At 41.4% G+C, this 17,315-nt stretch overlaps 1 protein-coding gene across 1 annotated transcript in view; it reads right to left on the reverse strand.

Annotated features, from left to right (window-relative positions):
- LOC124601081 (N-terminal kinase-like protein) overlaps positions 1-17,315 on the reverse strand; it is a 118,310-nt gene that overhangs the window by 93,518 nt on the left and 7,477 nt on the right. The window contains exon 2 of the mRNA XM_047136215.1: positions 8,160-8,300. Within this exon, the coding sequence (XP_046992171.1) occupies positions 8,160-8,300 (141 nt within the window). The remainder of the gene's footprint in view (positions 1-8,159; positions 8,301-17,315) is intronic.

The following is a 17,315-nucleotide window of genomic DNA, read 5'->3' on the forward strand; positions in this document are numbered from 1 at the left end:
TGTGCAAAGGATTGAAAGCAGTCTCCTCAGCCCCGTGAAGTCACAACAGAAGCTATAAGGCCAAAAGAACCACACCAGGCTGTAGACCACACAACATTATTCATTTCTATGCTGTTTTTGAGATGCCATTTGATTCATTCAAAACTTACACTGGTCATTAACTCTGTCATCCATATCATGATATGATATGATATATACACATAATCAACTGGAGAGGAGAGTTGGAGAGAACCTATTACAGTTATCAAAGTGAATAGAATAGTATGATGTGCCATACGACTGGGATGTCATCCTACTATAGACCAGCTGTTGGTGTGACAGTCAAATGTGGGATGGTCAGCAGGTGTAAAATCAGTGTCTTCAATTCCAGACATATCACAGGCGCCCAACACACTCCCTCTCAGAGGACAAGCATACGCTGGTTTTTGCATGTTTCATTAAGCAAAGAGTCTATCACGATTATTTCAATTGGGCTAAAGCCACAGCCAAAAGAGTCAATTGTAGCGGGCAACAATGTGTCAGTCACAGGGATCTAAAATAACTATTGTGGATTTAACAGCAAGTATAGGACCACACTGTTGCTAGCTACACATATCACTATTCCACAACAAGAAGCAGCAATCACCCATACTATCTAAAAGAAACACCCCAGTACGTGGTGTGGAAGCCAATGCCCCAAACATCTATCTCCGCTCAATGCAGGTCACAGAGCACACAGATCAGCATGGGTGCAAGAACACCTTCAATGGATGCTCAGAGTATTGTAGAAGGTTGCCTCTAATGATAAGTCACAGTGCATGTTGGTACATTCTTACATTCTGACGGCAGAGTAGGTGTATGTAGACAACATGCGATAATCCATCTTGGAAAAGTTATTCCCATGTGGTGGAACTTCACATGGGATGAAACGGGGTTGTTTCTTAGATGTCTGGCACAGCTCTCATCTGTAGTTACTTAGTTTCATGTTAGATGGATCATTCTGCACAACAGATAATAATGATGCGAACAAGCCATTTTACATCCACATTGCAAATTAATTTGTGCCTATGGTTGCATTCTGAACATTTCTAAGTGTCCTTTATTTTTAAAACAAAGCAAAAAAAAAAAAAAAAAGAAAAGATATACAGATGTTGTGAGTTAGTAAGTTCTACCCACGATCTTGTGCACATTACAGTCACTACAGAAATGGAAATTATTCTACGGAACAGAAGGGGTTGTCAAGGAGAAACTTTTTTAGTATGTTTTGAAATTTTCCTTTGTTGTCTGTCAGACATTTTATAGCACTGGATAAGTGACCAAAACATCTTGTTGCAGCGATGTGCACCCCTTTTCGTTCTAAAAGCAACCTTAATGTGGAGTAATGAATGTCATTTTTCCTTCTGGTATAGTAATTATGTATTTCATTGTCCCTTTTGAACTGTAGGGAATTATTTACTACAAACTTCATGAGGGAATAAATACACGGTGAAGCAGTAGTCGAAATGCCTAATTTCTTAAATGGAGTCTACAAAAGACGATTACGGGTGAGCGCGCATATTTTTCTTACAGCATTTTTTGTGCAATGAAGACTTTCTTTCTTAAAGATAAGTACCACAGAACATTATTTCATTTGACATTATTGAATAAAAGCATTGAGGAACCCACATGTGATTTTGCCCTAGTCACCATATGATACATTCACTGCTTAGAACACCCTGCAGGCAAAGTACCACCTAATCACTCCCGAATTATGAAATAACATTATGAGTAAGCCTGGAGATATGACAGTGCTCGTGTGATTGCCCAAATCAAACATCAAATTCACTGAGTACACTAAGATACAGCCTTCGTAATTAGTCTATCCATTAATTTTGTGTTTTCAAATCCATTCATTTCAAATACAACTCAATAACCACATAAATGGAAGATAAAGCTCATAACCAACTGAAAAAAATGACAAATATATGATTACATTTAAAGCAGTCTACCAGGTGTACCAGTATGAAATGAGCGTTTTTTTTTTTTTTTTTTTTTTTTTTTTTTTTTTTTTTTGTTTTTTGAAAATGAAACACTACTTTTGAATTGAAAAGTAAAAACATTTTATTCAAAGTACTGACCATTGCTTTGTATACATTTTGACCATGTTTCTGGCAATTTGTGGACACTCCACCAATAGAAATGTTCGTCTTTTGAAGCAAACCAATCAGACACCCAATTTTCGACTTCTTCGTAGGAATTGAAGTGTTCCTCAGCCAATGCGTGTCCCATTGATGAAAACAAATGGTAGTCGGAAGGGGCCAAGCCTGGTGAATACGGCAGGTGGGGTAGCAGCTCCCAGCCAAGTGTTTTGATTGTATCCTGAGCCAGTTTTGCTTTGTGTGCAGGTGCATTGTCGTGTAAAAAAATTACTTTGCCATGTCTTCTGGCCCATTCTGGTCTTTTTTCGATCAACGCATAGTTTAAATTGATAATTTGTTGTCTGTAGCGATTAGTATTCACAGTTCCACCGTGTTTTAGAAGATCATGATACACCACACCTTCTGATCCCACCAAACACAGAGCATTGTCTTCTTGCCGAATCAATCTGGTTTTGCAGTCGATGTTGATGGTTGTCCCAGATTAGCCCATGATTTTTCCCATTTAGGATTCTTAAAGTAAATCCATTTTTCATCGGCAGTAACAATTTGATGCAAAATTGATTTTCTCTCATGTCTTTGAAGCAAAATTTGACAAATGGTTTTTTGGTTTTCCATCTACCTTTCATTCAATTCATGTGGCACCCATTTTTCACACTTTTGGATCTTTCCCATAGCTTTCAAACGGTCAGAAACTGTTTGTTGTGCAACATTTAGCATTGCTGCCATTTGCTTCTGACTCAAAGTATCATCTTCATCCAATATTGCTTGCAAATTTTAAAATTTTCCCGGTGAATTGACTGTTCAAACAAATTTCGGGCTTGCAGCCCTCGTGGTGTGTATAAAGATAAGATGTATGGTCTGCTAAGTGACTCTACCTATAAGCTCTCTGCACATGTAACGAGAGAAAATATGGAGAAAGGAGGAGTTGCCATATATGTCAAAAGTTATCATTGTGCAAAAAGTATAGAAACAAAAAAGTTTTGTGTAGAGAAACATATAGAAGCATGTGCCTGCGAGCTTAAATTAAATAAAGGCACATTTATAATTGTAACTGTATATAGGTCCCCATCAGGAAATTTTCATCTATTTCTGAAAAATTTGGACTCCTTGTTGTGCTATCTGTCAGACAGGGGGAGGCAAATTATTATTTGTGGGGACTTCAATGTAGATTCTCTGAAAGAGGGTAATAGGAAAAATGACCTTGAAGTATTACTCGGTTCTTTCAATTTGACACCCGTTATTGATTTTCCTACTCGGGTGGTAAAGGATAGCAGCTCACTGATAGATAACTTCTTTATAGACCAAGATAAGTTTAACCAGATAAATGCTCAGCCTGTTGAGAATGGTCTTTCTGATCATGGTGCACAGCTAGTTACAATATATGACATAGCTCCATTCAGCAATACTAAACAGTCCTCCAAAGTAGTACGTTCAGTCAACGATTTAACAATTGCAAATTTCAGGGAAAGCCTACAGCAGTTAGACTGGGATGAGGTGTACCGTGAACCTGATGCCAATTTAAAATATAATTTATTTCATGACATTTTTGTAAATGCATTTGAAAACTGCTTTCCCAAGAAAATAGTTAAATATACTCGTAAGAAACCTTGTAACAAACCATGGCTTACTAAGGGTATAAAAATATCTTGTAACCGGAAAAGGGAAATGTATCTGACAGCAAGAAAGAGTAGTGACCCAGAAACTATCAAAAATTATAAAAACTACTGTGTTATATTACGAAAAGTTATTAAAAAAACCAGGAGTATGTGTATCATGTATGAAATCAGCAACTCTGATAATAAAATTAAAACAATTTGGAATATTATTAAAAGAGAAACAGGTCAACCAAGAGCAGAGGAAGACAGTATTACCATCAAATTGAATGAAAACTTTACGAACAAAAAGTCAGAAGTTGAAAATATTTTTAATAATCATTTTCTAAATGTTGTGGATATAGTAGGATCCAGGTGTTCATTAGAAGATGCTAGGCTGTTAATGGAAGAGGCCATACCTATGCAATTTGATACAATTGAAATCTCACCCACTTCTCCCCCTGAAATTAGGAAAATAATAAACTTGCTTAAAAGCAAAAACTCACATGGAATTGATGGCATTTCCAGCAAAATACTAAAAGCTTGTTCTCAACAGATAAGTAAGATTCTCAGCCACCTGTGTAATAGCTCTCTGGAACAGGGCATTTTCCCTGATAGACTGAAATATGCTATTGTTATACCTTTGCATAAAAAGGGGGATAGATCTGATGTCAACAATTACCGTCCACTCTCCCTTCTAACAGCTTTATCCAAAATTTTTGAGAAAGTAATGTATTCAAGAGTAGCTTCACATATCTGTAAAAATGAAGTACTAACAAAATGTCAGTTTGGTTTCCAGAAAGGTTTTTCAACAGAAAATGCCATATATGCTTTCACCAGTCAAATTTTGAATGATCTGAATAACCGAACACCTCCCATTGGGATTTTTTGTGATCTCTCAAAGGCTTTTGATTGTGTAAATCATGAAATTCTGCTAGACAAGCTCAAGTATTGTGGCATGAGTGGGACAGTGCACAAATGGTTTAATTCGTACCTAACTGGAAGAGTGCAGAAAGTTGAAATAAGTAGTTCTCGTAACATGCAAAGATCAGCACATTCCTCAAACTGGGGAACTATCAAGAATGGGGTTCCACAAGGGTCAGTCTTGGGTCCTTTGTTGTTCTTATTATATATTAATGACTTGCCATTCTATATTCATGAAGAGGCAAAGTTAGTTCTCTTTGCTGATGATACAAGTATAGTAATCACACCTGAGAAACAAGAATTAACTGATGAAATTGTCAATACTGTCTTTCAGAAAATTACTAAGTGGTTCCTTGTAAACGGACTCTCACTGAATTTTGATAAGACACAGTACATACAGTTCCGTAAAGTGAATGGCATGACGCCATTAATAAATATAGACCTTAATCAGAAGCATATAGCTAAGGTAGAATATTCCAAATTTTTAGGTATGTCCATTGATGAGAGATTAAATTGGAAGAAACACATTGATGATCTGCTGAAACATTTGAGTTCAGCTACTTATGCAATAAGGGTCATTGCAAATTTTGGTGATAAACATCTTAGTAAATTAGCTTACTACGCCTGTTTTCACTCATTGCTTTCATATGGTATCATATTTTGGGGTAATTCATCACTGAGGAATAAAGTATTTATTGCACAGAAGCGTGTAATCAGAATAATAGCTGGAGTCCACCCAAGATCATCCTGCAGACATTTATTTAAGGATCTAGGGATATTCACAGTAGCTTCTCAGTATATATACTCTCTTATGAAATTTGTTATTAACAACCAAACCCAATTCAAAAGAAATAGCAGTGTGCATAACTACAATACTAGGAGAAAGGATGATCTTCACTATTCAAGATTAAATCTAACTTTGGCACAGAAAGGGGTGAATTATACTGGCACTAAAGTCTTTGGTCACTTACCAAATAGTATCAAAAGTCTGACAGATAACCAACAAGTATTTAAGAAAAAATTAAAAGAATTTCTGAATGACAACTCCTACTCCATAGAGGAATTTTTAGATATAAATTAAGAAAAAAAAAATATTAAAAAAATAAAAAAAAAATAAAAAATAAAAATTAAAAAAAAAACACAAAAAAAATAAAGTAGTTATATTAACTTAAGTATGTTGTTAAATTAACCTAATTATGTCATGTATTGGAAAATTCGACTCGTTCCACATCATTACGAAATATCGTATTCATGATCCATGGAACTAGTATTAATCTAATCTAATCTAATCTATAGGAGGATAGATTACGATCCTACAGGACGTGTGCAATGAAAAACTTCAGCACTATTAAATTCCTCCTCCTTACCGCAAGACACCATCAAGAGGTTAAGACCACATGGTTGTGTACCTCCAAGACTGTATGGCCTTCCAAAGATTCATAAAGAGGGTCTTCCTCTGCGTCCAATAGTGAGCAACATTGGAGCTCCTACATATGATTTAGCTAAACATCTCGCTTCCTTACTGAGACCTTTCGTAGGCAAGGTGCTCACATCACATACGAAACTCAGCTGATTTTATCAATCGACTGGGGGCTCTACATCTTAGCAGTGTAGACCTTCTACTAAGTTTTGATGTGGTCTCACTTTTTACAAAAGTTCCTCTGGCAGATTCTTTGACACTGGTTGGTAACATGTTTCCTGTTGATATCACTGCTTTGTTCAGGCACGCTCTTTCCTCAACTTATTTTATGTTTAATCAAGAATATTTTGAACAGACTGAGGCCATGGGTAGTCCCCTGTCTCCTTTGGTGGCCAACCTTTTTATGGAGGATTTTGAAGAGAGAGCGCTTGAATCAGCTGCCCTGAAGCCAAGAGTTTTTTGGCGGTATGCGGATGACACTTTCATAGTGTGGCCTCATGGAGAAGATAAATTAATGGAGTTTCTACATCACCTCAACTCCATTCATAGCAACATCCTGTTCACCATGGAAATAGAGAAAGATGGTTGTTTGCCTTTCTTGGATGTCCTGGTTCAAAGGAAACATGATGGTTCTCTAGGGCATTCAGTTTACCGGAAACCCACTCATACTGATTTGTACCTGCAAGCATCGAGTTACCATCACCCATCACAAACCATGAGTTTGCTTAAAACACTTGTTCATAGAGCTCATACTGTCTCAGATCTAGATAGCTTACCTCAAGAACTCGCCCATCTAAAGACAGTATTCAGCGAAAATGGGTATTCCATCCGGCAGATTAACAGGGCACTAACAATTAAAACTAAGAAGCAGGAAGTGAATAAAGAGGAGAACATGCCGGAACAATCTTTAGCTTTTCTTTTGTTGGCAACACTTCGTTTCAAATAGCAAGAATCCTCCGAAAATTTCAGGTAAAAGTGGTTTTCCGCCCACCATCGAAGATTGCGGACCTTGTGGGATCAGTTAAGGACAATCTGTTACTACGAAAGGCCGGAGTTTACAAGATACCGTGCCAATGTGGTATGGCTTACATAGGTCAAACCACACGCACCGTGAAAGAACGCTGCACTGAACATCAACGTTACACCCGCCTTTTACAGCCAAGCAAGTCCACTATTGCTGAACATTGTATTTCTACTGGATATTCAATAGAGTATGAGAAAACAATGATTTTGTCCACAGCAACGTCTTTCTAGGACTCCAATATTAAAGAATCTGTAGAAATACGACTGGCGGAAAATCTGTTAAACCGTGACAGCGGCTACCAGCTGGACAGTGCATGGAATCCCATCTCCACGATTTGCTCAAATCGAAAACGACAGAGTGTGTTGACGGCCGTGGCAAACAGCAACGAAGAGGGCGAATGAGTTCCGCTATTCCACCAGCGAGGGCGCTGCCGGCGGGCAATGTGGTTCAACTATTAAGCTTTCGACGCACGCGCAGGATAGTTACAGTACGCTATATATTGCGGAACGGAAGACGTTTTCGCCAGTCTGCGATGGCTCACCTGAAGATGACTGGCAGGTGCCCAGTTGAAATATCGTGCGAAGTATTGAACGATGACCGGGTGCAAGCCCGAAATTTGTTTGAACAATATTGCTTGCAATTCGGCATCTTCGAACTTTTTTGGTGGTCTTCCACGTTCTTCATTTCTTACATCAAAATCATTATTTCTGAACCGTTGAAACCATCTTTTGCATGTTGCTTCTGATAGAGAATGATCACCACATGCCTCAACAAGCTTTCGATGCAACTCTGCAGTACTTTTTTTCAAATGAAAACAAAAAACTAATGCTTACTGCAAATCATCACTTTCTGGTACAAAATTCGACATTGTTAACATGATGATGTTTGTTCCATGACTTGATGTATACTAAATATCTTTGACAGATGTCATACCAACCAAACAAACAAAAAAAAATTAAGGCTCGTTCACAACAAATGTTCCCTATCGATACATTTGTATCTTAACGCTCATTTCATACCGGTACACCTGGTATATCATTTTATTCCATTATTTTAAGGTAAAAGTTAATGCAAATACTTACTTCAAGGCTGTCCAAGTATGTCAAGATACTTGGATGACGCAGCGTTTTCAGTCTTTTAACAGCTGCTCTTGCAACATCAAACTGAGTTTCATTACCAGTCCGCAAATCAAAGACAAACACTGAAACATCTTCATTTGTTCCCTGTAAAGAAACCTCATAAGAACTTACACAAAATGATTTCAAAACTAACATGCTTAAGAACATCAGAAAGTACATAAATGCTGATTTATGTGGTAACTCAATGTTAAAACAATATTTGATCTTTTCATCTTTTTACACATTTTACATTATATGTTGAATGTCAGCTGTCAGTCTCTTTGCATAAGGCACCAATAACCTGCAATTATTCCTGAATTTTGTGACAATCTCCTAATCACATAATCTCTTTGTGGGACAACTTTGCTACTATGCTACCTTACAGTATGTGAGATGCTACTTTTACTTGTTGACAATGCCTTCCCATTAACAATGATATACCCAATCCTGGTTGCTATGAAGCCTACAATCTGACCTCACATCTGTTCACATACTCTTTATGAATGCTTATAAAGTGATATGTTCAGTCCTGGAAACTTGTCACTGTGTTATACGGCCCGCTTACTGCACAGTATCCAGATAACTCCATTGAGTATACATTTTGGCAGCTCCCTTTAAGGGAAAAATGGTCTCTGAAACGGAAATAATCATGATTCTCAATAGGTTGTGTCCACTAGGAGGCAGTAACATTTATATGTTTCTGTACCACTGATACTTGTAGGACTGTTGAAGGAGTGGGGCAAAGATAGAGGAAACATGGCTGAGCAGTGGAAATGATACCAAGGTAGTGTTGTATGTGTCACATGGTCGTTACAAGAGAGGCCTGAAGCTGCTAACAGTCTGCAAAGGAAAGGTTGAAGAAGTGTTGGACAGAATTTATTAAACAGATTCCCAAGGTTATCAAAGTGAACAGGCTCTAAATGGACTGTAAACGGCACACATTGTCATATTCCTCTAGATACATTTTATTGTAACTGCCTGCCTATCTGTGGTGAGAAAAAATGGCGAGACCCAATACTGACCACTGACTAATGCAACTATACCACATACAGCTCTCTTAACAGGAAGGAGGTTGCAGCATCTGAACACATGGGCACAAAAGGAGTTTAGAATGGATCTCCCGAATAAAAATTCATCTGTTCAGTGTTAGGAGCTTTAGCTTCTCAACATGGATTCTACACACATTACAGTTCCACTATAAACAGAAGCCATCCTATTATTCTATATCTACAGTCCTTGAGCAACATTACAATGTATGGTCAATTGGGTACAAGTTATTTCACTCTTCGATTTGTGAATGTGAGTGGGAAGAACCACTCTTGGCAAGCCTCCATACACACTCAAATACACCTGATTGGTTGATTGGATGATTAAAGGCATGAAAACACCAGGTCATCAGTCCCTTTTTCCACAAACAGACGGGTCTACTATACCGCAGATCACAGATAGCTTAACATGTAAAACCCAGGGGAAGAAACCCCAAGGTCTACAAAACGTCAAAGAAGGTGATATAAGGGACAAAAAGAATAAAAGTGAGACAGAGGTAGAAGACGGGCAAGGTGCCCCAACTAGGGAGAAGACAGAAGCATGCGAAAGCAGAATGCAATGACAGGACACACAATTTCCAGTCCATCCCACTTACCAGAGATACCCCACTCAGAAACTGTCTAGGAAAGACTAGCAACACGAATGGGCAAGAGAAGCACAAAGAGACAAAAGATGAACAAGTCTAACAGATGATGCAAGAGGGGGAGGAAGAAGAGTACAAGAGCAGGTAAAGTGAGAACTGGGCTGGACCACCAAGCCCAGACAGCTGCAGCCTGGTCTGGGCAGAGGAGGCAACAGTGTGTTCCGTCAACCCCTCAATGGACCGATAAGGTTAGGTTAAGTGGCCCTCCCTGAAAGAGAGTTGTAAAAGCCCCCTTCACGAATAAAACGTAAAACTAAGTCAGCCACTGAGGCATCATCTCTTAGTACCAAGGGTAGCGAGACGGAGATTAAGAGCCTGCTGCAGGGCAATTAGGTCTCGAAAGTCCAGCAAAGGGGAACCAGAACAAGAGTGGGGTGGGTCCTCGAGATGGAGGAGATGACCATGAGGCAGTCAAGTATGGTCAATGCGGAGCTGGCAGAAGATAGTAGAGTCCTTGGGAGCGACCTGCATGAAGGATCTCCACAGATTCGTTGTCTCATTTATCACTTGTAGTTAATTTGGTGAAGTAAGAGTGGGCCTTTTCACATTCCAGATTCCTTAAACTTGATGGCATAATACTGATCAGATGTCTGTTTCCGGAATGCCGACCTCAAGAGTCGATTTATTGGTAGCCAGTCTGGCCAAGTTATTAGTGAGTTCAACCTGGGATCTCAACATGGCTGGGGGTCCAGAGACAGGTCACGTAGCATCCACATTTTTCAAGGGCATGACTAACACATGGTGAGGGTAATACTGGTCGAGAGCTTGCAAACTGCCCAAGGAGTCACTGCAGATGAGAAAGGCCCCAGCAATGCAGGAACAGATATACTCAAGAGCCTCAGAGATGGCTACCAACTCTGCAGTGAAATTACTTCAGCCATCCAGCAAGGACCGCACTCAGTATGTCCTGTGTGAGAACAGGCAAAACCCACGTGACCAGCAACCATCAAGCCATCAGTATAAATCAATTATGAACAGAGGGATGCACCAAGGATGAAGAAAAATTGGTGATGGGTGACTTTGGGAGAAACTGAGTCTTTTGGACCTTGTGATAGGTCAAGAGAAAGCTGTGGCCGAGAGATACCCCACAGAGAAACTTGTGAGTGGGTCCAAAGGAGAGATAGAAGAGGAAACAACTGAAGTTCAGAGAAAAGAGATTGGATGTGGACTGGATTCGTAACCAATGATCTGGGTTGCCATTGCGGGAGATGGATTTCCGCATTTGGAAGGAGTAGTCAGTAGTTTGGATACTTGGAAGAGCTGTGAATATCATGGGTAGCAAAATTGCTGTTGGCATCTCATCTGCTGCTGCGCTAGTATCAGTCCTAGTCAAGAGAAAGGGAAATTTTATCAAAATTCTATGAAGGCGCAGTTGGACGATGGAGTCTGGGGCTGCTGGCAGAGTGTGGTAACAGTTGACAGTCATCAGGCCAGGCAATGTAAACATGGCACTCGTGGGCACGGAGCTGTGACGGCGGTACTGCACGCACAATTTGTTTTGAGTGGTGCAACAATGAGGCAGGAAACCGCAGTGTTGCTTGAAGTTATTGCAATGTATGAGGCAGGGCACTAAGCCAGAGCTGATGTGTGGGAATGTATCCCTGCCATAGTTTCTGTCTCTCTCTGACACTACGTCAGAAGCGAGGGGAAAACCAGTATAAATAAAGGGCTATTACAAATGATTGAAGCGATTTCATAAATTCACTGTAGCTCCATTCATTGGCATATGGTCACGACACACTACAGATACGTAGAAAAACTCATAAAGTTTTGTTCGGATGAAGCCGCATTTCAGGTTTCTGCCGCCAGAGCGCTCGAGAGCGCAGTGAGACAAAATGGCGACAGGAGCCGAGAAAGTGTATGTCGTGCTTGAAATGCACTCACATCAGTCAGTCATAACAGTCCAACGACACTTCAGGACGAAGTTCAACAAAGATCCACCAACTACTAACTCCATTCGGCGATGGTACGCGCAGTTTAAAGCTTCTGGATGCCTCACGGTTTAAAGTTTACGGCCCCTTTTTCTTCTGCGAAAAAAACGTTACAGGACACGTGTATCTGGACATGCTGGAAAATTGGCGCATGCCACAACTGGAGACCGACAGCGCCGACTTCATCTTTCAACAGGATGGTGCTCCACCGCACTTCCATCATGATGTTAGGCATTTCTTAAACAGGAGATTGGAAAACCGATGGATCGGTCGTGGTGGAGATCATGATCAGTAATTCATGTCATGGCCTCCACGCTCTCCCGACTTAACCCCATGCAATTTCTTTTTGTGGGGTTATGTGAAAGATTCAGTGTTTAAACCTCCTCTACCAAGAAACATGCCAGAACTGCGAGCTCGCATCAATGATGCTTTTGAACTCATTGATGGGGACATGCTGCGCCGAGTGTGGGAGGAACTTGATTATCGGCTTGATGTCTGCCGAATCACTAAAGGGGCACATATCGAACATTTGTGAATGCCTAAAAAAACTTTTTGAGTTTTTGTATGTGTGTGCAAAGCATTGTGAAAATATCTCAAATAATAAAGTTATTGTAGAGCTGTGAAATCGCTTCAATCATTTGTAATAACCCTGTATATGGGCAATTTTAGCTAGAGAGAGAGTGTGCCAGGACAATCGAGCGTCGGGACGGACCTGTGCTGGCCTATGTTTATAGGGGCCAGTCTGGCAGCAATGTTAGAAGTGTTTGGCGTAAACTTGTACTTTGTTTCTATGTACTTGTTTGGGCTTTATTCTGCCCCTGTGGACACAACACTGGAACGGGACGGAACGGAACAGCAGCCTGGAACTTGGAGATCACATGGTCTGCCTGAAAGAGGGCAGTGACAGCGGTCTGCAGCAGATCCAGGAGGGGCTCGGTTCCACTCTTGTCTACAGGCCACATTCGCTTTCCACCTGGTGTACCGGGGTTCCGGGATAGGTGTACGCTGTGGGAGACGCAGCAGCACTGCGGCAGCGCCAGAGACAGTGCGTGGGTGTTCTCATCCAGCAAGCACCACTAGCGGCAAGTTGCGACACAGCGTTCAGGAGGGTGCGGGTTCGAGTCCGGTCCCGTCCTGGGAGGAGCGGCGGCCCGAAGGACCAGTACATCCACCTTCGTCCCATGGTTGGACAGAGCAGGCCAAACAGGCGGAGGGCGGCGAGGACCAGGGACGGTAGCAGTCTCCGGAATCGTGGACAGCTACGTGGCACAAGACATGACGCATCGGCGGGCGGCAACCAGGCAGAACGCGGCCGACTTCCAGCTGAGCGGCCTTGATGACAACAGCAGCAGCGTTGGCATACCAGGAGTTGCTGAGCTGACTGGACTTGCTGCGGGCGGCACGCTAACATTCATCGAATACTGTAAATTAGCTGAATAAAGCAATGCTACCGAATACCACTGTATCACTCTACACCACCCCTCAATGCTCTTGAACTTGCTCGGACTCCTGACGAAATGTGGAGCAGTGGGTTCTGGCTTCAGCTCAGCCGTCTGGAGTCCCGGGTTAGACCACTGACCCCGCAACAGTGGTGTCAGAACTGGTGCCGGTTACAATGCTGGTACCGGATTTCAACTCCCACATCTTGTGTTGAGCAAGTAGCATTGAGATCTGCCTGTGCAGAGGGGTTGTTGAGGTGTTTGGTTGCATTCGTGACAGGTGGTCGTGCACTTCTTGTTATGTCTTGTCGTTCAGGAGGTGTTTGTCCATACCAGTATAGGGAGGAAAGCAGGACTGTTCACCTGCACATGAGCACGATGTGGATGGGTAAGTGACGTTTGATTTTTTTTTTGTCATTTTTTGTGTTTTGAGGGGTTAAGTATGAATTAGGATGGACTTTTTAAAGGTATGTTTTGTAAGGCAGGAGGAGCCTGTAGATTTGTCTGGATTCAGATGAAATGGGGGACATGATAACATAGCGTCTAAGTGATGTAATTTTTGTAACCTGTCAGGCCATGGACTACCATGTACAAAGTGGGTACCAAAGAATTGTTTTATTTGTAAGAGGTTTGTTCATTTGGCGAGCAATTGTTCAGAATGTAGATGGGCAATGATTCGCCACAAGAACTAAGTTAAGGAGTAGCAGAGTGAAATAAATGGCAACAGTGGAGCTATAAGCGAAATGGTGGAAACATAGCAAGCAGAGGCTGTAGCAGTGACTACAGTGGCAGTGATTACAGCGGAAGCTGTAGCCACTCTAACAGAGCAAATTCGGGTATTGTCAGAGGCGAGGACACGTGAAAAAGAAAAATATGAAGAACTAGCAGGGAGATTTGAAGCATTGTGAGCAGGGGAAGGGACGTCGGGTGAAAGTAAATTACAGGTCATGGAGTGTCATAGACCGTTTGACCTGGCAATCGTCGCATTGATTAACCCCTTTTTGGATAAAGCAACAAAGGATGTGTCAGTATTCCTTAATAACATTATCACAATGGCTGAGGCCAATGGGTGGCCGGATGTTGTAATGCTGAGAGTGGCGAAATTGCACTTGATAGGGGATGCCAAGTTGTACATATTGTACCATGAAACGTTGAGGCTGGGTTACGCCAGAGGTACCAAAAACAGAACAGTACCAGGTTTTTTCGTGAAAAGTTAAGTGTGTTAGTCATGAGGAGAAATGAGACTGTGGAGGTTTCTTCAGACAGGATTTGAAAACTGAATGCACAAATGTTCGAACTTTCACAGAACGGGGAAACTAATAGAGTGCTGTTACAAGAGGCCGAGAACAGGGCGTTAGGTGTGTTTTTGAGGGGTGTACCACTGGACATGTCACATCGAGTGAGAATGGAGAATCCCAGTGATCTTGCGGCAACTCTAAGAATTGTCACATACTTAGAGGAGGTAGATTATGCGACGAAGCAAAGGGTGGAGCATAGAGTCGTGGCAGTGGAAATAAATTGTTTCGGTTGTGGCCAAGTAGGGCACATTCGGAGGCAATGTCAGCATCAGTTGCGGTGTTACTCATGTGGGAAAATGGGTCACTGAGATGTGAACTGCAGGAGTAAAAGTGGGCGGGAGCCTCGGCGGCAGCAGGCATTAAATGAGAACGGGATTGCTTCAACCGTCTGAGAGCAGTCCCAGTGAAATTAGGTAATGCGCTTGTAGGTGCACAGACGGAATGCTGCTTATTAGGCTTGGTGAACAGAAGGGAACAAAGGTTTCTGTTTGACACGGGAGCACACGTGTCTCATTAGTCTAGACTTGGATAGCACGAGAAGGCTTGAGCCACCACGTTATAGGTTACAAGGGGTGGGAGATAATAAAGTGGAGTCATTGGGTACGTCGGTACTTCAATTCGTGATCCCATGAACTAAGTTTAGTGAGCAGGTAGAGGTGTTACCATAAGTAGGTGAGGGGTATTCGGTGATTCTCTGACTGGACTTCCTTGACAAACATCGTGCGAAGATAGATCTCTGGCAACAAACAGTGGAACTCGGTGGAACAATGTTTTGCATGGGGGAAATGGTTGCAAATGGATGAATGTCGCAAGGCGCATTTAACATGAAGGTGATGCCAGCTAAACTGCAAATGGATTCGTTAAAGGTCGACCAGCAGGATAACATACCGGCAGATACAGGGAAGGTAGTTTGGGTTTCGATAAATATGAACTTGCCAAAGGAGACGTTGTACATGGTGGATCCACTCTCGAGTAATGAGGAGTTGGATAATGCACACTGTTTCGTGCGAAGGAGTTTAGCTCACGCAAATTTTGCGAAAGGAGATTATAAGGTTCCTATAAGTGTAGATAACTTCAGCAGAGCGGATTTTAGCTTGTCGAAAGGGCTGTTATTGGCCGCATTGGGGGTTTTTGATGAAGATGACCTCGATAGGGAGGATTTAGAGGCGAGCCATAAGCAAAACTCCAATGCAGCACAATTAAGGGGAAAATTACAGCATTTGCAGGGAGACGACAGGGTCGTGTTGGAGGAGTTGATATTGACATTTAGCGATTTATTCGGAACGGAGGGCAGGTTACTGGCAACACTGATTACGAAGCATCACATACCAATGGAGAATAACACACCAGTGTTTAGGAAACCATATAGGATAGCACATCATATGCAACCGCTACTAGAGGACTTTATAGAACAACAACTACGGGATGGAATCATAGAGCATAGCGATAGTTCATATTCAAGCAATGTAGTTCTCGTACCTAAGAAGTTGGTGGATGGTACAAGGAAATATAGGTTTTGATGTGATTATAGGTTTCTGAAGATGAACATCAACAAAAGCAAAACAAGGATAATGGAATGTAGTCAAAATAAATCGGGTGATGCTGAGGGAATTAGAGTAGGAAATGAGACACTTAAAGTAGTAAAGGAATTTTGCTACTTAGGGAGTAAAATAACTGATGATGGTCGAAGTAGAGAGGATATAAAATGTAGACTGGCAATGGCAAGGAAAGCGTTTATGAAGAAGAGAAATTTGTTAACATCGAGTATAGATTTAAATGTCAGGAAGTCGTTTCTGAAAGTATTTGTATGGAGTGTAGCCATGTATGGAAGTGAAACATGGACGATAATTAGTTTGGACAAGAAGAGAATAGAAGCTTTTGAAATGTGGTGCTACAGAAGAATGCTGAAGATAAGGTGGGTAGATCACGTAACTAATGAGGAGGTATTGAATAGGATTGGGGAGAAGAGAAGTTTGTGGCACAACTTGACTAGAAGAAGGGATCCGTTGGTAGGACATGTTTTGAGGCATCAAGGGATTACAAATTTGGCACTGGAGGGCAGCGTGGAGGGCAAAAATCGTAGAGGGACACCAAGAGATGAATACACTAAGCAGATTCAGAAGGATGTAGGTTGCAGTAGGTACTGGGAGATGAAGAAGCTTGCACAGGATAGAGTAGCATGGAGAGCTGCATCAAACCAGTCTCAGGACTGAAGACCAAAACAACAACATAGGTTTCTGAATGCGAAAACCCTTTCAGACGCATAACCGATTCCGAATATCACACACACATTGGACAATGTGGGTCAATATAAGTATTTTACGACGATGGATTCATGGCGTGGATACCATCAGTTGGAAGTAGTGCCAGAGGATAGGGCAAAGACAGCTTTTACCATTCTTGGGGGCCACTATCAGTATGTATGTATGTATGCCGTTTGGGTTGAAGAATACACCGGCAACTTTTCAGCTATTATTAGATGGGATTTTAAGGGGATTGAAACCAAAGACATGTATGGTTTACTTAGACGACATTATAGAATTTTTGAAGGATATACCAGAACATGTATTGCATTTGAGAGAAGTCTTTAGAAGATTGCAGTCAGCACAGTTAACATAAAGTTTAGAAAAATGTAATTTTGTGCAAACGCAGTTCAAATATTTAGGTCATGTAATCAGTCAACAAGGGGTTCAAACAGATCCTCGAGTAACAGAAACAGTTCAAAATTTTCTGACACCACATACAATGAAACAATTACAATC

The sequence above is a fragment of the Schistocerca americana genome, chromosome 1 (assembly GCF_021461395.2).
Source record: "Schistocerca americana isolate TAMUIC-IGC-003095 chromosome 1, iqSchAmer2.1, whole genome shotgun sequence".
Taxonomy (NCBI): domain Eukaryota; kingdom Metazoa; phylum Arthropoda; class Insecta; order Orthoptera; family Acrididae; genus Schistocerca; species Schistocerca americana.